Genomic DNA, 16,145 nt, shown 5'->3' on the forward strand with positions numbered 1-16,145 from the left:
GTGTCACTACAGGTACCCGGTGTGCGCCGTGTCACTACACGTACCCGGTGTGCGCCGTGTCACTACAGGTACCCGGTGTGCGCCGTGTCACTACAGGTACCCGGTGTGCGCCGTGTCACTACAGGTACCCGGTGTGCGCCGTGTCACTACAGGTACCCGGTGTGCGCCGTGTCACTACAGGTACCCGGTGTGCGCCGTGTCACTACACGTACCCGGTGTGCGCCGTGTCACTACAGGTACCCGGTGTGCGCCGTGTCACTACACGTACCCGGTGTGCGCCGTGTCACTACAGGTACCCGGTGTGCGCCGTGTCACTACACGTACCCTGTGTGCGCCGTGTCACTACACGTACCCGGTGTGCGCCGTGTCACTACAGGTACCCGGTGTATGCCGTGTCACTACACGTACCCGGTGTGCGCCGTGTCACTACAGGTACCCGGTGTGCGCCGTGTCACTACAGGTACCCGGTGTGCGCCGTGTCACTACAGGTACCCGGTGTGCGCCGTGTCACTACACGTACCCGGTGTGCGTCGTGTCACTACAGGTACCCGGTGTGCGCCGTGTCACTACACGTACCCGGTGTGCGCCGTGTCACTACAGGTACCCGGTGTGCGCCGTGTCACTACACGTACCCTGTGTGCGCCGTGTCACTACACGTACCCGGTGTGCGCCGTGTCACTACAGGTACCCGGTGTATGCCGTGTCACTACACGTACCCGGTGTGCGCCGTGTCACTACAGGTACCCGGTGTGCGCCGTGTCACTACACGTACCCGGTGTGCGCCGTGTCACTACAGGTACCCGGTGTGCGCCGTGTCACTACAGGTACCCGGTGTGCGGGACAGGGGGACGGCAGGAAAGGGATTCGAGGAGAGAAGAAAACAGGGCGGAGGGAAGATGGGGGTGCGGAGGGAAGATGGGGGTGCGGAGGGAAGATGGGGGTGCGGAGGGAAGATGGGGGTGCGGAGGGAAGATGGGGGTGCGGAGGGAAGATGGGGGTGCGGAGGGAAGATGGGGGTGCGGAGGGAAGATGGGGGGTGCGGAGGGAAGATGGGGGGTGCGGAGGGAAGATGGGGGTGGAGGGATGAACAAGGAAGAGGGGGGATAAAAATAGAAAAGGAGTTACGGGGGGGGGGTGTAGGACACCTCGCTGACATCCACAGTGCATAGGAGAGGAGGGAAGCGCTGCACACGGGGGGGGTGCTCTGGACACAGGACGGGCTCTGCGCACAGGCCGGGCTCTGCACGCAGGACGGGCTCTGCGCACAGGACAGGCTCTGACACAGGACGGGCTCTGCACACAGGACGGGCTCTGCACACAGGACAGGCTCTGACACAGGACGGGCTCTGCACACAGGACGGGCTCTGCACACAGGACGGGCGCTGCACACAGGACAGGCTCTGCGCACAGGACGGGCTCTGACACAGAACGGGCGCTGCACACAGGACGGGCTCTGCACACAGGCTCTGCACACAGGACGGGCTCTGCACACAGGACGGGCTATGCACACAGGACGGGCGCTGCGCGCAGGATGGGCTCTGCACACAGGACGGGCTCTGCGCACAGGACGGGTTCTGCACACAGGACGGGCACTGCGCGCAGGACGGGCTCTGCGCGCAGGACGGGCTCTGCACACAGGACGGGCTCTGCACACAGGACGGGCGCTGCGCGCAGGACGGGCGCTGCACACAGAACGGGCTCTGCACACAGGACGGGCTCTGCGCGCAGGACGGGCGCTGCACACAGAACGGGCTCTGCACACAGGACGGGCGCTGCACACAGAACGGGCTCTGCACACAGGACGGGCGCTGCGCGCAGGACGGGCTCTGCGCGCAGGACGGGCGCTGCACACAGAACGGGCTCTGCACACAGGACGGGCTCTGACACAGGACGGGCTCTGCACACAGGACGGGCTCTGCGCTCAGGACGGGCTCTGCACACAGGACGGGCTCTGACACAGGATGGGCTCTGCACACAGGACGGGCTCTGCACACAGGACGGGCTCTGACACAGGACAGGTTCTGCACACAGGACGGGCTCTGACACAGGACAGGTTCTGCACACAGGACGGGCGCTGCGCGCAGGATGGGCTCTGACACAGGACGGGCGCTGCACACAGGACGGGCTCTGCGCACAGGACGGGTTCTGCACACAGGACGGGCTCTGCACACAGGACGGGCTCTGCGCGCAGGACGGGCTCTGCACACAGGACGGGCTCTGACACAGGACAGGTTCTGCACACAGGACGGGCGCTGCGCGCAGGACGGGCTCTGCACACAGGACGGGCTCTGCACACAGGACGGGCTCTGCACACAGGACGGGCTCTGCACACAGGACGGGCTCTGCACACAGGACGGGCGCTGCGCGCAGGACGGGCTCTGACACAGGACGGGCTCTGCACACAGGACGGACTCTGACACAGGACGGGTTCTGCACACAGGACGGGCTCTGCACACAGGACGGGCTCTGCACACAGGACGGACTCTGACACAGGACGGGCTCTGCACACAGGACGGGCTCTGACACAGGACGGGCTCTGACACAGGACGGGTTCTGCACACAGGATGGGCTCTGACACAGGACGGGCTCTGACACAGGACGGGTTCTGCACACAGGACGGGCTCTGCACACAGGACGGGTTCTGCACACAGGATGGGCTCTGACACAGGACGGGCTCTGACACAGGACGGGCTCTGACACAGGATGGGCTCTGACACAGGACGGGCTCTGACACAGGACGGGCTCTGACACAGGACGGGCTCTGCACACAGGACGGGCTCTGCACACAGGACGGGTTCTGCACACAGGATGGGCTCTGACACAGGACGGGTTCTGCACACAGGACGGGCTCTGACACAGGACGGGTTCTGCACACAGGACGGGCTCTGACACAGGACGGGCTCTGACACAGGACGGGCTCTGCACACAGGACGGGCTCTGCACACAGGACGGGCTCTGCACACAGGATGGGCTCTGCACACAGGACGGGCTCTGACACAGGACGGGTTCTGCACACAGGACAGGCTCTGACACAGGACGGGTTCTGCGCACAGGACGGGTTCTGCACACAGGATGGGCTCTGACACAGGACGGGCTCTGACACAGGACGGGCTCTGCGCACAGGATGGGCTCTGCGCACAGGACGGGTTCTGCACACAGGACGGGTTCTGCACACAGGACGGGCTCTGACACAGGACGGGCTCTGACACAGGACGGGCTCTGACACAGGACGGGTTCTGACACAGGATGGGCTCTGCACACAGGACGGGTTCTGCACACAGGACGGGCTCTGACACAGGACGGGCTCTGACACAGGACGGGTTCTGCACACAGGACGGGCTCTGACACAGGACGGGCTCTGACACAGGATGGGCTCTGCACACAGGACGGGTTCTGCACACAGGACGGGTTCTGCGCACAGGACGGGTTCTGCACACAGGACGGGCACTGCGCGCAGGACGGGCTCTGCACACAGGACGGGCGCTGCGCGCAGGATGGGCTCTGACACAGGACGGGCGCTGCGCACAGGACGGGCACTGCACACAGGATGGGCACTGCACACAGGATGGGCTCTGCACACAGGATGGGCTCTGCACACAGGATGGGCTCTGCACACACATGTACATGTTACTGCAGCCGTGCACCTTTATTCCTATCTGCAGGCCACTGGATCCTGGGATTATACCGTCAGAGTTTGGGGTTTGGGGAGCGACGCCGCGGACAGAACTCTGCACGGACACACGGGCAACGTCAGCTGCGTGGCCTTCTCCGTGTCCGGGATGCTGGTACAAGAACAGCCCCCATTCAGCAGAGAATTAGTCTCGGGAGCCCCAGTGAGTTAGGCTTAGGGCACCCCGTTATACTAGTTATGGGCACCCCGTTATATTAGTTATGGGCACCCCATTATACTAGTTATGGGCACCCCGTTATATTAGTTATGGGCACCCCATTATACTAGTTATGGGCACCCCGTTATATTAGATATGGGCGTCCCGTTATACTAGTATGGGGCACCCCGTTATATTAGATATGGGCGCCCCGTTATACTAGTATGGGGCACCCCGTTATATTAGTTATAGGTGCCCCGTTATACTAGTATGGGGCACCCCGTTATATTAGATATGGGCGCCCCGTTATAATAGTTATGGGCGCCCCGTTATATTAGTTATGGGCGCCCCGTTATATTAGTTATGGTCACCCCGTTATATTAGATATGGGTGCCCCGTTATATTAGTTATGGGCGCCCCGTTATATTAGATATGGGTGCCCCGTTATATTAGATATGGGCGCCCCGTTATATTAATTAGGGGCGCCCCGTTATATTAGTTATGGTCACCCCGTTATATTAGATATGGGCACCCCGTTATATTAGATATGGGCACCCCGTTATATTAGATATGGGCGCCCCGTTATATTAGTTATAGGCGCCCCGTTATATTAGATATGGGCGCCCCGTTATATTAGTTATGGGCGTCCTGTTATATTAGTTAGGGGCACCTCGTTATATTAGTTAGGGGCACCCCGTTATACTAGTTATGGGCACCCCGTTATACTAGTTATGGGCACCCCGTTATATTAGTTATGGGCACCCCGTTATATTAGTTAGGGGCACCCCGTTATATTAGTTATGGGCACCCCGTTATATTAGTTATGGACGCCCCGTTATATTAGTTAGGGGCACCCCGTTATATTAGTTATGGGCGCCCCGTTATATTAGTTATGGGCACCCCGTTATATTAGTTAGGGGCACCCCGTTATATTAGTTATGGGCACCCCGTTATATTAGGTATGGACGTCCCGTTATATTAGTTATGGACGCCCCGTTATATTAGTTATGGGCGCCCGTTATATTAGATATGGGCACCCCGTTATATTAGGTATGGACGTCCCGTTATATTAGTTATGGGCGCCCCGTTATATTAGATATGGGCGCCCGTTATATTAGTTATGGACGCCCAGTTATATTAGATATGGGCGCCCCGTTATATTAGTTATGGACGCCCAGTTATATTAGATATGGGCGCCCCGTTATATTAGTTATGGGCGCCCCGTTATATTAGATATGGGCGCCCGTTATATTAGTTATGGGCGCCCCGTTATATTAGATATGGGCGCCCCGTTATATTAGTTACGGGCACCCTGTTATATTAGATATGGGCGCCCCGTTATATTAGGTATGGACGTCCCGTTATATTAGATATGGGCGCCCGTTATATTAGTTATGGGCACCCCGTTATATTAGTTATAGGCACCCCGTTATATTAGTTATGGGCACCCCGTTATATTAGATATGGGCATCCCGTTATATTAGTTTGGGGCGCCCCGTTATATTAGATATGGGCGCCCCGTTATATTAGATATGGGCGCCCCGTTATATTAGGTATGGACGTCCCGTTATATTAGATATGGGCGCCCCGTTATATTAGTTATGGGCAACCCGTTATATTAGTTATGGGCACCCCGTTATATTAGATATGGGCATCCCGTTATATTAGTTTGGGGCGCCCCGTTATATTAGGTATGGACGTCCCGTTATATTAGTTATGGGCGCCCCGTTATATTAGTTATGGGCGCCCCGTTATATTAGTTATGGGCGCCCCTTATATTAGTTATGGGCGCCCCGTTATATTAGATATGGGCGCCCCGTTATATTAGTTATGGGCGCCCCGTTATATTAGTTATGGGCGTCCCGTTATATTAGTTATGGGCACCCCATTATATTAGTTATGGGCGCCCCGTTATATTAGTTATGGGCGCCCCGTTATATTAGTTATGGGCGCCCCGTTATATTAGATATGGGCACCCCGTTATATTAGTTATGGGCGCCCCGTTATATTAGATATGGGCGTCCTGTTATATTAGTTATAGGCGCCCCGTTATATTAGTTATGGGCGCCCCGTTATATTAGTTATGGGCGCCCCGTTATATTAGGTATGGGCATCCTGTTATATTAGGTATGGGCGCCCCGTTATATTAGATATGGGCGCCCCGTTATATTAGATATGGGCGTCCTGTTATATTAGATATGGGCGTCCTGTTATATTAGTTAGGGTCACCCCGTATGTTAGGCTTAGGGCACCCTGTTATATTAGTTAGGGGTGCCCTGTTATACTAGTTAGGGGCGACCTGTTATATTAGTTAGGGTTGCCCTATTGTATTAGTTAGGGGCGCCCCGTTATATTAGATTGGGGCTCCCTGTTATACTAGTTAGGGGCGCCCTATTATACTAGTTAGGGGCGCCCTATTATACTGGTTAGGGGCGCCCTGTTATATTTGGTAGGGCCACCCTGTTATATTAGTTATCGGCTCCGTTATACTAGTTCGGGGCGCCCTGTTATATTTGGTAGGGCCACCCTGTTATATTAGTTATCGGCTCCGTTATACTAGTTCGGGGCGCCCTGTTATATTTGGTAGGGCCACCCTGTTATATTAGTTAAGGGTGCCCTCTTATTTAGCACATTGGGTGCCTTATACAAGGATGTGTTGAAACTTCTGACGTCTCAGTAAAGCTCTGCAGAATGTTTTAATCACCCGAACATTAATGGGGACGATCAATTCCCATTTACCTTCATCTAGCTAAGGGGTTTGCTGAGTTTCAGGAAGGGTCAAGCCGACGCCTAGAAACCAACCGGACCTCAGCCACCCACTGACCACTGGCACCTTATCTGGAGGTGGCGTCCTGATGGGCACCATGTCTGGAGGGGGCTTCCTGAAGGGCACCTTGCCTGGAGGGGGCTTTCTGGTGGGCACCTTGTCTGGAGGGGGCTTCCTGATGGGCACCTTGTCTGGAGGGGGCTTCCTGATGGGCACCTTGTCTGGAGGGGGCTTCCTGATGGGCACCTTGTCTGGAAGGGGCTTCCTGATGGGCACCTTGTCTGGAGGGGGCTTCCTGATGGGCATCTTGTCTGGAGGGGGCTTCCTGATGGGCACCTTGTCTGGAGGGGGCTTCCTGATGGGCACCTTGTCTGGAGGGGGCTTCCTGATGGGCACCTTGTCTGGAGGGGGCTTCCTGATGGGCACCTTGTCTGGAGCGGGCTTCCTGATGGGCACCTTGTCTGGAGCGGGCTTCCTGATGGGCACCTTGTCTGGAGGGGGCTTCCTGATGGGCACCTTGTCTGGAGGGGGCTTCCTGATGGGCACCTTGTCTGGAGGGGGCTTCCTGATGGGCACCTTGTCTGGAGGGGGCTTCCTGATGGGCATCTTGTCTGGAGGGGGCTTCCTGATGGGCACCTTGTCTGGAGGGGGCTTCCTGATGGGCACCTTGTCTGGAGGGGGCTTCCTGATGGGCACCTTGTCAGGAGGGGGCTTCCTGATGGGCATCTTGTCTGGAGGGGGCTTCCTGATGGGCACCTTGTCTGGAGGGGGCTTCCTGATGGGCACCTTGTCTGGAGGGGGCTTCCTGATGGGCACCTTGTCTGGAGCGGGCTTCCTGATGGGCACCTTGTCTGGAGGGGGCTTTCTGATGGGCACCTTGTCTGGAGGGGGCTTCCTGATGGGCACCTTGTCTGGAGGGGGCTTCCTGATGGGCACCTTGTCTGGAGGGAGCTTCCTGATGGGCATCTTGTCTGGAGGGGGCTTCCTGATGGGCACCTTGTCTGGAGGGGGCTTCCTTGTGGGCATCTTGTCTGGAGGAGGCTTCTGATGGGCACCTTGTCTGGCGGGGGCTTCCCGATGGGCACCTTGTCTGGAGGGGGCTTCCCGATGGGCACCATGTCTGGAGGGGGCTTCCTGATGGGCACCTTGTCTGGAGGGGGCTTCCTGATGGGCACCTTGTCTGGAGGGGGCTTCCTGGTGGGCATCTTGTCTGGAGGAGGCTTCTGATGGGCACCTTGTCTGGAGGGGGCTTCCCGATGGGCACCTTGTCTGGAGGGGGCTTCCCGATGGGCACCTTGTCTGGAGGGGGCTTCCCGATGGGCACCATGTCTGGAGGGGGCTTCCCGATGGGCACCTTGTCTGGAGGGGGCTTCCCGATGGGCACCATGTCTGGAGGGGGCTTCCTGATAAGTCATTGTCCTGTTTGGAGTGATATTTATTATGGTCTCTGATGGGATTATATTATATATAAGGCCTCCGGCTCCTGGGATAGGACGGTCCGCGTGTGGAACCCGCGTAACGGCGCCCTCATCTTCCTGCTGGACGCACACTCGGGATGGGTGAGGAGCGCGTGTTTCTCACGGGACGGAATTCTGCTGGTTACCGCAGGACACGACAAGACGGTAATAATGGTTGCACGCAGGTTGGGGGGTGACCAGGTCGGTGCTATTGCTTAGGCCTCATTTAAACGTCCCTTCACCCCCTTTCATACCTACAGGTTCTGTTATTTGAGTCTACAAATCTGTTTCCGATACAATATGGCCCAACGCCTTAACTTGTGAGATATTTATTAACCAGGCATTAAATAAGTGACGGTGGGTAAACCAAAAGTGACAAAACTCTCCACCGTACAGCAAATAAAAGTACCACCTGTGGGCACATTCACGCCGGGCAGGTCGCTAAGAGATAATGGGGAAAGGCAGGGTTGCTGACCTATCGGAGACAGGCGACTGTTCCCGCATGCGGTAAGTTTATTTATCCATTATAATAATTCACACACCCGACCCCCCCCCCCCATATCGACGAGAGAGAGACAGAGAGAGACAGAGAGAGACAGAGAGAGACAGAGAGAGACAGAGAGAGACAGAGAGAGACAGAGAGAGACAGAGAGAGACAGAGAGAGACAGACAGAGACAGACAGAGACAGACAGAGACAGACAGAGAATGTATACAAGACACAATTGGGACCTTTTTTGTGTTGTGTGTCTTTATATTAGTATATATGTGTAACCCCCCTCCTAAAGAGTTATTAACATGACTGTTGCATGCTAGGCGCCACCTTGGGTTGCTCTGGGGATCCAGATGTCACACAGGGATATTTAAGGACTGTTCTAGATGGTTAGGTTCCAGGAGGACATGCGGAGAGGAGCCTTGGAGAAAGTAGATCTGCAATGTTTCTAAAGTAATAGTATATATAGGCCAAGCCCCATAAGAGACTGAAGTATGAAAGCCCAAAGCATCACTCCAGCGACGGCGGTGGACGATGAAAGGAGCCCCCAGTTAGCATGCACTCGCTGTGGGTAAAGTGTGTAGCTGAGTGTACGGGAAGTGTATACATTGAATTAGTGCAAATACACAAAGGTAAAGGGTCCCTGACAATGAAAGTGAGCACCTGTAAAATAATGCACATAAAAGTACTTTCATAGGGACCTAGAGTCTCAATTAAAATACGTGGGACACTGGGGTGAGACGCAGAGGAACAGACACAACGAAAAACAGGCATGGCCCAGATAAGGTCATTGCTGAGCCTCTCCTGTGGCTAAAATAAGCCGTGAGTCTGACAGTATGTGCGGTCTCACTGCGCACAGTATTAGGTTCCCCTGTGGGGTACAATGCACCCCTATCGCTAGGTGCTCGTAACGCAGCCGGTGCCTCAGGTACTGGTCGCCGAGGCGGCAAAGCGGAGGTGCGGCAAAGCGGAGGTGCGGTAAACTGATTGCCAAATAGTTTAAAGGTATCCATATAAATTGGCCCCTGTGTGCTGCACGAGTAGTATCAGCTAGCATCGCCCTGTTAATCGGGATACACATTGAATGGAATAACGCAGTGGCACTTGCCGTGATACTTGACTGTAGTAGACAGAATTTAGGTCGTGCTCCGAGGACCCCTGGACGATCGTAATCAGGTGATGCGGGTCCCGGATAGCGAGCAAAAACTCCTGAGTAAACTCGTTTTCCTTCCGTTAGCGCATCGAGTCCTTACAGGGACGCCAACACGATATATATGATATAGATAAGATATCTTTGTGTTAGGGTGGAGTATACCAGTTATTTTGTTCAGTTGCTAAGTTCCATTTCCATTGTCTATTTCCCAGGTAAAGCTCTGGGACTGTGAGAAAGGACGGTGTATCAAAGTGTTGAAGGTCAGACATTGGGGACCACCCCCACATTTGTTTATTAGGGGAATTAAACTCCCACCTCCTTGCTGCCAACGAACGCAGTAACACGTTCTGTATTTCCCTAACTCATTGGGTCTACTTCTATTTATGGAACGATTAACATGGCAGAATTGTATAAACATACTAAATAGCCCCAAATAAATCCATCACATTTACCTGCGTTCTGTGGGAATATCCCATAGTGTATATTTTTGGCGTGGGGAAAAATAGCGAGTTACTCTCACTGTAGATAATAGTTGATCTGCTTAAAAGTAAAAAGGTATATTAAAGAATTTCAGCTGATAACTACTATAGATTACTTCTATATGATTTAACTATTATATTGCTGCATTGAGTCCCTATTTAACAGATTTTTGTCAACACACAGTAGACATCTTCGCTGAAAATACTTCGCAATACTTGGTGTCCCTTGCGTGTGTTGTGTGTAATATATTATATAAAAAAAGCGAGCACTTTCATTTATCATCTTATATATTTCTCGCTCACACCCCATGAAAATGTGCACAGTTGTAGGTCTGTTCTGTAGATTAACACTATATAAGGAGCACAATGTAGACAATTAACTGGTGAGTAAATTGATGTCACTGTATTGTCAGCAAGTCCCAGATACACTGCAGGAGGTACGTGTTCATTACACAAGAATTTTTTTTTTTCAGTCCTAGCGACCGTCCCCAAGAAACATTTTATGGGCCACATAATTCTCACGCTCACGCACTTTATAACGCCCTTATCTTCTGCGCCAAACACCATTTTGTAACCGTGCACTTGAGGTCATCACGCCGTCACCAATTCCAAAGAATATTTATTAGATCATCAAATCATTCTTTCATGGAATAATCTCCTGTGACAGACCTACAATTGATCACATTTTCATGAAAATTGAGTGATTTATCTGCAAGAAATGACAAACAATAAAAGGGGTCCCATTTTCCCCGAACACGCGTTTCCTTTGCGTGTTATTTCTCAGCAGTGTCGGTTATACACGCTGCTCTGCACATCTCCTGAATTATCTGCGACTTCTCCTGTTGCAGGGGAAGCTGGAGGCGGTACATGCGTGTGCGTTTTCACCTGACGGTACCCTGCTGCTAACCGGAGCCGCTAGGTGTGCAGCGCCTCGCTGAGACAGATCAGCGTCCTGCTGGGCAGGGTTTGGGGAAGAGTTCAGTGGCATCAGATTATCAGAGCGCTCCAATAATAAGCCGATGACAGGGGACCGCACCGACGTCTCCAATAATAAGCCGGTGACACGGGACCGCACCGACATCTCCAATAATAAGCCGGTGACACGGGACCACACCGACATCTCCAATAAGCCGGTGACACGGAACCACACCGACGTCGCCAACAATAAGCCGGTGACACGGAACCACACCGACGTCTCCAACAATAAGCCGGTGACAGGGGACCGCACCGACGTCTCCAATAATAAGCCAGTGACACGGAACCACACCGACATCTCCAATAAGCCGGTGACACGGGACCACACAGACGTCTCCAACAATAAGCCGGTGACACGGAACCACACCGACATCTCCAATAAGCCGGTGACACGGGACCACACAGACGTCTCCAACAATAAGCCGGTGACACGTGACCGCACCGACTTCTCCAACAATAAGCCGGTGACAGGCCGATTCTCTCACAGAAAACAGCAGGCTCAGGCTGTTTACCAAGACACACCAACGCCACTGTTTAGGTAACTCGTACAATGAGTACGGCGGAGATACAGTAAATATTTTAGTTATCATTTCTCTTCCACACAATCGTCAATTGCATTTAATCATGTAACACGTGCGCGTGTGTATATATATATATATATTTTTTTTAAACCAAAGTAATAAATGTTTCTATTTTGTGCGACTCCCTGAATATTTGTGACCCACGAAAACCCGAATGAAGCAGAATTACTTGTACAATGCTAGATTGAAGCCTCTTTGCAGAATGACCAGACTATAATTTAATGGGCTTGAAAATATGGGACGGATAAAACTACCTCTTATATTTTACGTCTTCATTAGAAAACACCTGTAAGGGTAAAGTATCAGAGATCTGACAATGCTTTACCAACTGAACACCCCAGCATCGCTGTTCTAACGCTGCAACGCGCTCTATTCCCGTTAAGAGATTACGTGCAGGGCCCCGGAAAGTGTGACTTCAGCAGTGTCCAGCTTTGGTTTCGGTGCACTGTAACCAGGACAGGACATGTAAACCAGGTGCATATCATCGTAAAAGAAAATGTTTTAGGCTTGGACGTAAGGAGACGCGCAGAACGGGAATATCCCGGCTAAAACAGCTCACATAGTGATACCAAAAAGATGCACAACCATAAACGGTGCGAAGATTAGTGCTATAATGTGAATATGCACTAACAATGTGTATCAGTGGAAGTGACAAAAAATATATATATAAATAAATGGGTTATACGTGAACTGGTATACGGTATATGGTTTGCAGCTGGATATGTGGTGGCTCAGCACCACCAGGGTCAAAAACAGGTAAAACAAGAAAACTGCACACAACGCTCATTATGAGCGTTGTGCGCTGTTTTCTTTTGTGTTATCTGTTTTAGCTCACATAGTATCTTTGATCTAAAAGAAAGGACTATCAGGGCATATTTACCAAGAGCATTACTTCATAAGGACACCCAATAAAAGGTTTTCTGGTGCTAGAAGACATTTTATGGCGTAACAGGACTTGGTAAGAACGGCCCGCATGTGGGCACAGGTGGTAAGCACGGCCCGCATGTGGGCACAGGTGGTAAGCACGGCCCGCATGTGGGCACAGGTGGTAAGCACGGACCGCATGTGGGCACAGGTGGTAAGCACGGCCCGCATGTGGGCACAGGTGGTAAGCACGGCCCGCATGTGGGCACAGGTGGTAAGCACGGCCCGCATGTGGGCACAGGTGGTAAGCACGGCCCGCATGTGGGCACAGGTGGTAAGCACGGACCGCATGTGGGCACAGGTGGTAAGCACGGCCCGCATGTGGGCACAGGTGGTAAGCACGGCCCGCATGTGGGCACAGGTGGTAAGCACGGCCCGCATGTGGGCACAGGTGGTAAGCACGGCCCGCATGTGGGCACAGGTGGTAAGCACGGACCGCATGTGGGCACAGGTGGTAAGCACGGCCCGCATGTGGGCACAGGTGGTAAGCACGGACCGCATGTGGGCACAGGTGGTAAGCACGGCCCGCATGTGGGCACAGGTGGTAAGCACGGCCCGCATGTGGGCACAGGTGGTAAGCACGGCCCGCATGTGGGCACAGGTGGTAAGCACGGCGGGCACAGGTGAGCTGTAATCATTGAGCCTGCTCTCTAAACCAGGTGGTATCAAACTCGGTCCTCAAGGGCCAACAAGGTTTATGGATATCCCTGCTCGGTCTCCGATGGCTCAGTCTCTTGCTTTAAACCAAGTTGTTTGTTTATACCGGGTACCTTAGTACAAAGAGCAGCTTTAAATAAACAGATTGGTCTCACTGCAGTGCTGGAAGACTTCTTGTAAATGCAACATACAACCAACATACAACCAACATACAACCAACATACAACCAACATTACCTTCACTGGCTCCCAGACTGAGGATCACACAGACAATTGCGAATTAGCCCAAAAGTTGTTTTTATTTCAGTACATTTATGCCTTGACGGCGAACTTGCGCACGGCGTACAGGCGGTCCTTCCGCTGCTGCTTCTTGGTCTTCAGACCCTCCTCGTGCTTGTTCAGCCGGCGTCGGAGCGCTCTGGTCTTCTTTGGCCGGAGGTCCAAGGGCTTGTATTTCTTCCCCTGGTCAGACAGCAAACAAGAATTAGGGGAGGCTCGGTCAGACCGCGCATCCCTTCAATATCCCGCGCTCCAACAGACAAAGCCACGGTTTCTATCCCACTACCCCTCGTGTGGCCTTCAGAAAACGCACAGAGCAGCAATGCAGTGTCTTTAAAGCAGCGTACATGCCTGCATTAACCCCTTCAGTGATGGAAGGGTAAGACGTGGGCTGCATGACTTCAGCACTGAAGGTGTTAATCAAGTGGTCGGCATATCTAGAAACAGCTGTTATTTTATAGACCGTATTAGCGGGGGCAAGCGCACACGCAAACACTGGGGTGAACTTCCGCGTCCGGCTCACAGGGAGGGGGGGGCTTTCTGCCAACTTTCTATCTGAAACACGCGGGATCACTGGTTCTAACCCCTTTTGTGGACTTGAAAGACGTTACCGCACTCCAGCCTCAGAGCCGTCATTTGCGTGCAGGAGTAAGACGTCTATAAAATCCCAACCGATTAGCAAGCAGCACATTCCCGCTAGGAAGCAGAGCGCTCCGGTGCGCAGAGCAGCACATTCCCGCTAGGAAGCAGAGCGCTCCGGCGTGCAGAGAGCAGCGTGCTCCCGCTAGGAAGCAGAGCGCTCCGGCGTGCAGAGCAGCGGGTTCCCGCTAGGAAGCAGAGCGCTCCGGTGCGCAGAGCAGCGTGTTCCCGCTAGGAAGCAGAGCGCTCCGGCGTGCAGAGCAGCGTGTTCCCGCTAGGAAGCAGAGCGCTCCGGCGTGCAGAGCAGCGTGTTCCCGCTAGGAAGCAGAGCGCTCCGGCGTGCAGCTCTTCGGGGCAGGGATTTCCTTTCATATTGTCCGATTTTGCTGCGCTTAATGTATTTTAATTCCCTGTACTATTCTTTGTGAAGCGCCGAGTACACTTTTGGCTCTATATAAATGAAGACATACAATACGGGCAGGAGGAAGTGCTCCATTAACCCACCCGAGGGGTTATTTTGTCACACCACGGAGAAGTGGGAGGCAGGGGCTTCTGCTCCCTCCGCGTTGCCTGCCACACCCAGTCTATAATGAAATAAGCGGACCGGCGTCCTGCCACAAACCTCCCACCGACGTGGCAAAACGTGGCACTCACTTTGTAAAATTTCCTCAGGTTCTCCTTCTGGGTCTGGTTGATCACGGTCAGCACTCTGGCGATGGACTTCCGGACAACGCGTCTGGGGGAGAAACACCCACAAATAGATATGTTACACCGAATCCCCACAATGGGCACACAGCCACAGCCGAATCCTTCATATTGTACCGATACACGCACCGCAACAGTTTGGTTACCGTCAACTCCCACTACACAGAAAAACAATGTGTCCCCGTGTCAGACCCATTATCATTTGGGACTCTCTCACCCCGGCAGGGTGCTTGTAATCAGGTTAGATTGGCCCCAGCACGATCTGCATCGAACGCAAGAGGACTCCTCTTCCGTTTCCGGGTTAAGGGCCACGACAGACAACTCGGCACTCAAGGGTTAAACGACTTATTGCAGCATGAAAGCGAGATTCGGGAATGACCCAGCGCCCGACGGCTACCTGATAAAAACGCGTTTTGCCGTACGGCACACTGCAATAAAATCGTTTCGAGTCCTGGTGACTTCCGTCCAGTTCAGGGGCCACCAGCAGGTCAGGTGTTCAGGACTTCCCAGCTTCAGCACAGGTGGCTCATTCAAAGACTGCATCACCAGTGCTGAAGCTGGGATATCCTGAAAACCTGACCTGTTTGGACTGGAGTTGCCCACCCCTGGTCTAGTCCGGCCGCGATATGACGCACGATGAGGCGGTGTACCCCGGACACTCACATTTTAGACAGCTTGGAAGCAGCACCTCCAGTCACCTTGGCCACTCGTAGCTGCGAAAGTTCCACCTTCAGATCATCCAGCTGCTTCAGCAGCTCTTCCTTCTTCTTGCCACGCAGGTCTCGGGCCTTGATTTTTGCCTGGGGATAGAGAGATGGATATATAGATACACAGGTCGTCAAACGCAGCTTTCCAGTTTATAGTCGGATGTCTGCGGAGGGGCAGACCCCAGAACCACCCCCTGCGGCCAAGTAACCTTAAGATGGTCAGCTCCAATGCCGACGTGTTTAGTGAGTGATAATGTTTCAGCAGGAAAGTGCCTCTTACGGCAATCTCTGTGCTGGACAGAACATGTATTCCAAGTAAAAACTAAACTCCTCAGTAATCCTGAAGGTGCTTTATGGGTTAAAAGTGTCTGGCATTGAACACACACAGATTTGTTTAACCCTTTTGGTGCCAGAAGGACCAATCTCTTCTCCCAATATTAAGTAATGCACTAATGGAAAAATGTGTCCACTCCCAATTAAGCGATTACTACACCAAGACAAATTT

At 53.4% G+C, this 16,145-nt stretch overlaps 2 protein-coding genes across 2 annotated transcripts in view; one reads left to right on the forward strand and one right to left on the reverse strand.

Annotated features, from left to right (window-relative positions):
• The first annotated feature begins 3,494 nt into the window (after positions 1-3,494).
• Positions 3,495-11,159, forward strand: WDR38 (WD repeat domain 38). The gene is made up of 4 exons (XM_075579487.1): positions 3,495-3,833; positions 8,067-8,216; positions 9,908-9,955; positions 11,023-11,159. Exons 1-4 carry the CDS (start codon positions 3,495-3,497, stop codon positions 11,110-11,112), a joined length of 627 nt encoding a protein of 208 aa, XP_075435602.1. The 3' UTR covers positions 11,113-11,159.
• Positions 11,160-13,588: 2,429 nt separating this feature from the next.
• RPL35 (ribosomal protein L35) overlaps positions 13,589-16,145 on the reverse strand; it is a 4,532-nt gene continuing 1,975 nt past the window's right edge. Inside the window, exons 2-4 of the mRNA XM_075579389.1 lie at positions 15,597-15,733; positions 14,883-14,964; positions 13,589-13,772 (exon numbers count right to left, since the gene is read on the reverse strand). Of these exons, the coding sequence (XP_075435504.1) occupies positions 13,623-13,772; positions 14,883-14,964; positions 15,597-15,733 (369 nt within the window). The 3' untranslated portion in view covers positions 13,589-13,622. The remainder of the gene's footprint in view (positions 13,773-14,882; positions 14,965-15,596; positions 15,734-16,145) is intronic.

The sequence above is a fragment of the Ascaphus truei genome, chromosome 21 (genome assembly GCF_040206685.1).
Source record: "Ascaphus truei isolate aAscTru1 chromosome 21, aAscTru1.hap1, whole genome shotgun sequence".
NCBI classification, from domain to species: Eukaryota; Metazoa; Chordata; class Amphibia; order Anura; family Ascaphidae; genus Ascaphus; species Ascaphus truei.

Coding starts and splice junctions, on each gene's coding strand:
- WDR38 (XM_075579487.1), top strand. CDS start 3,495: ATGGGCTCTGACACAGGACGGGCGCTGCGCACAGGACGGGCACTGCAC. Junction 3,834..8,066: donor AATTAGTCTCGGGAGCCCCA/GTGAGTTAGGCT, acceptor ATTATATATAAG/GCCTCCGGCTCCTGGGATAG. Junction 9,956..11,022: donor GGTGTATCAAAGTGTTGAAG/GTCAGACATTGG, acceptor CTCCTGTTGCAG/GGGAAGCTGGAGGCGGTACA.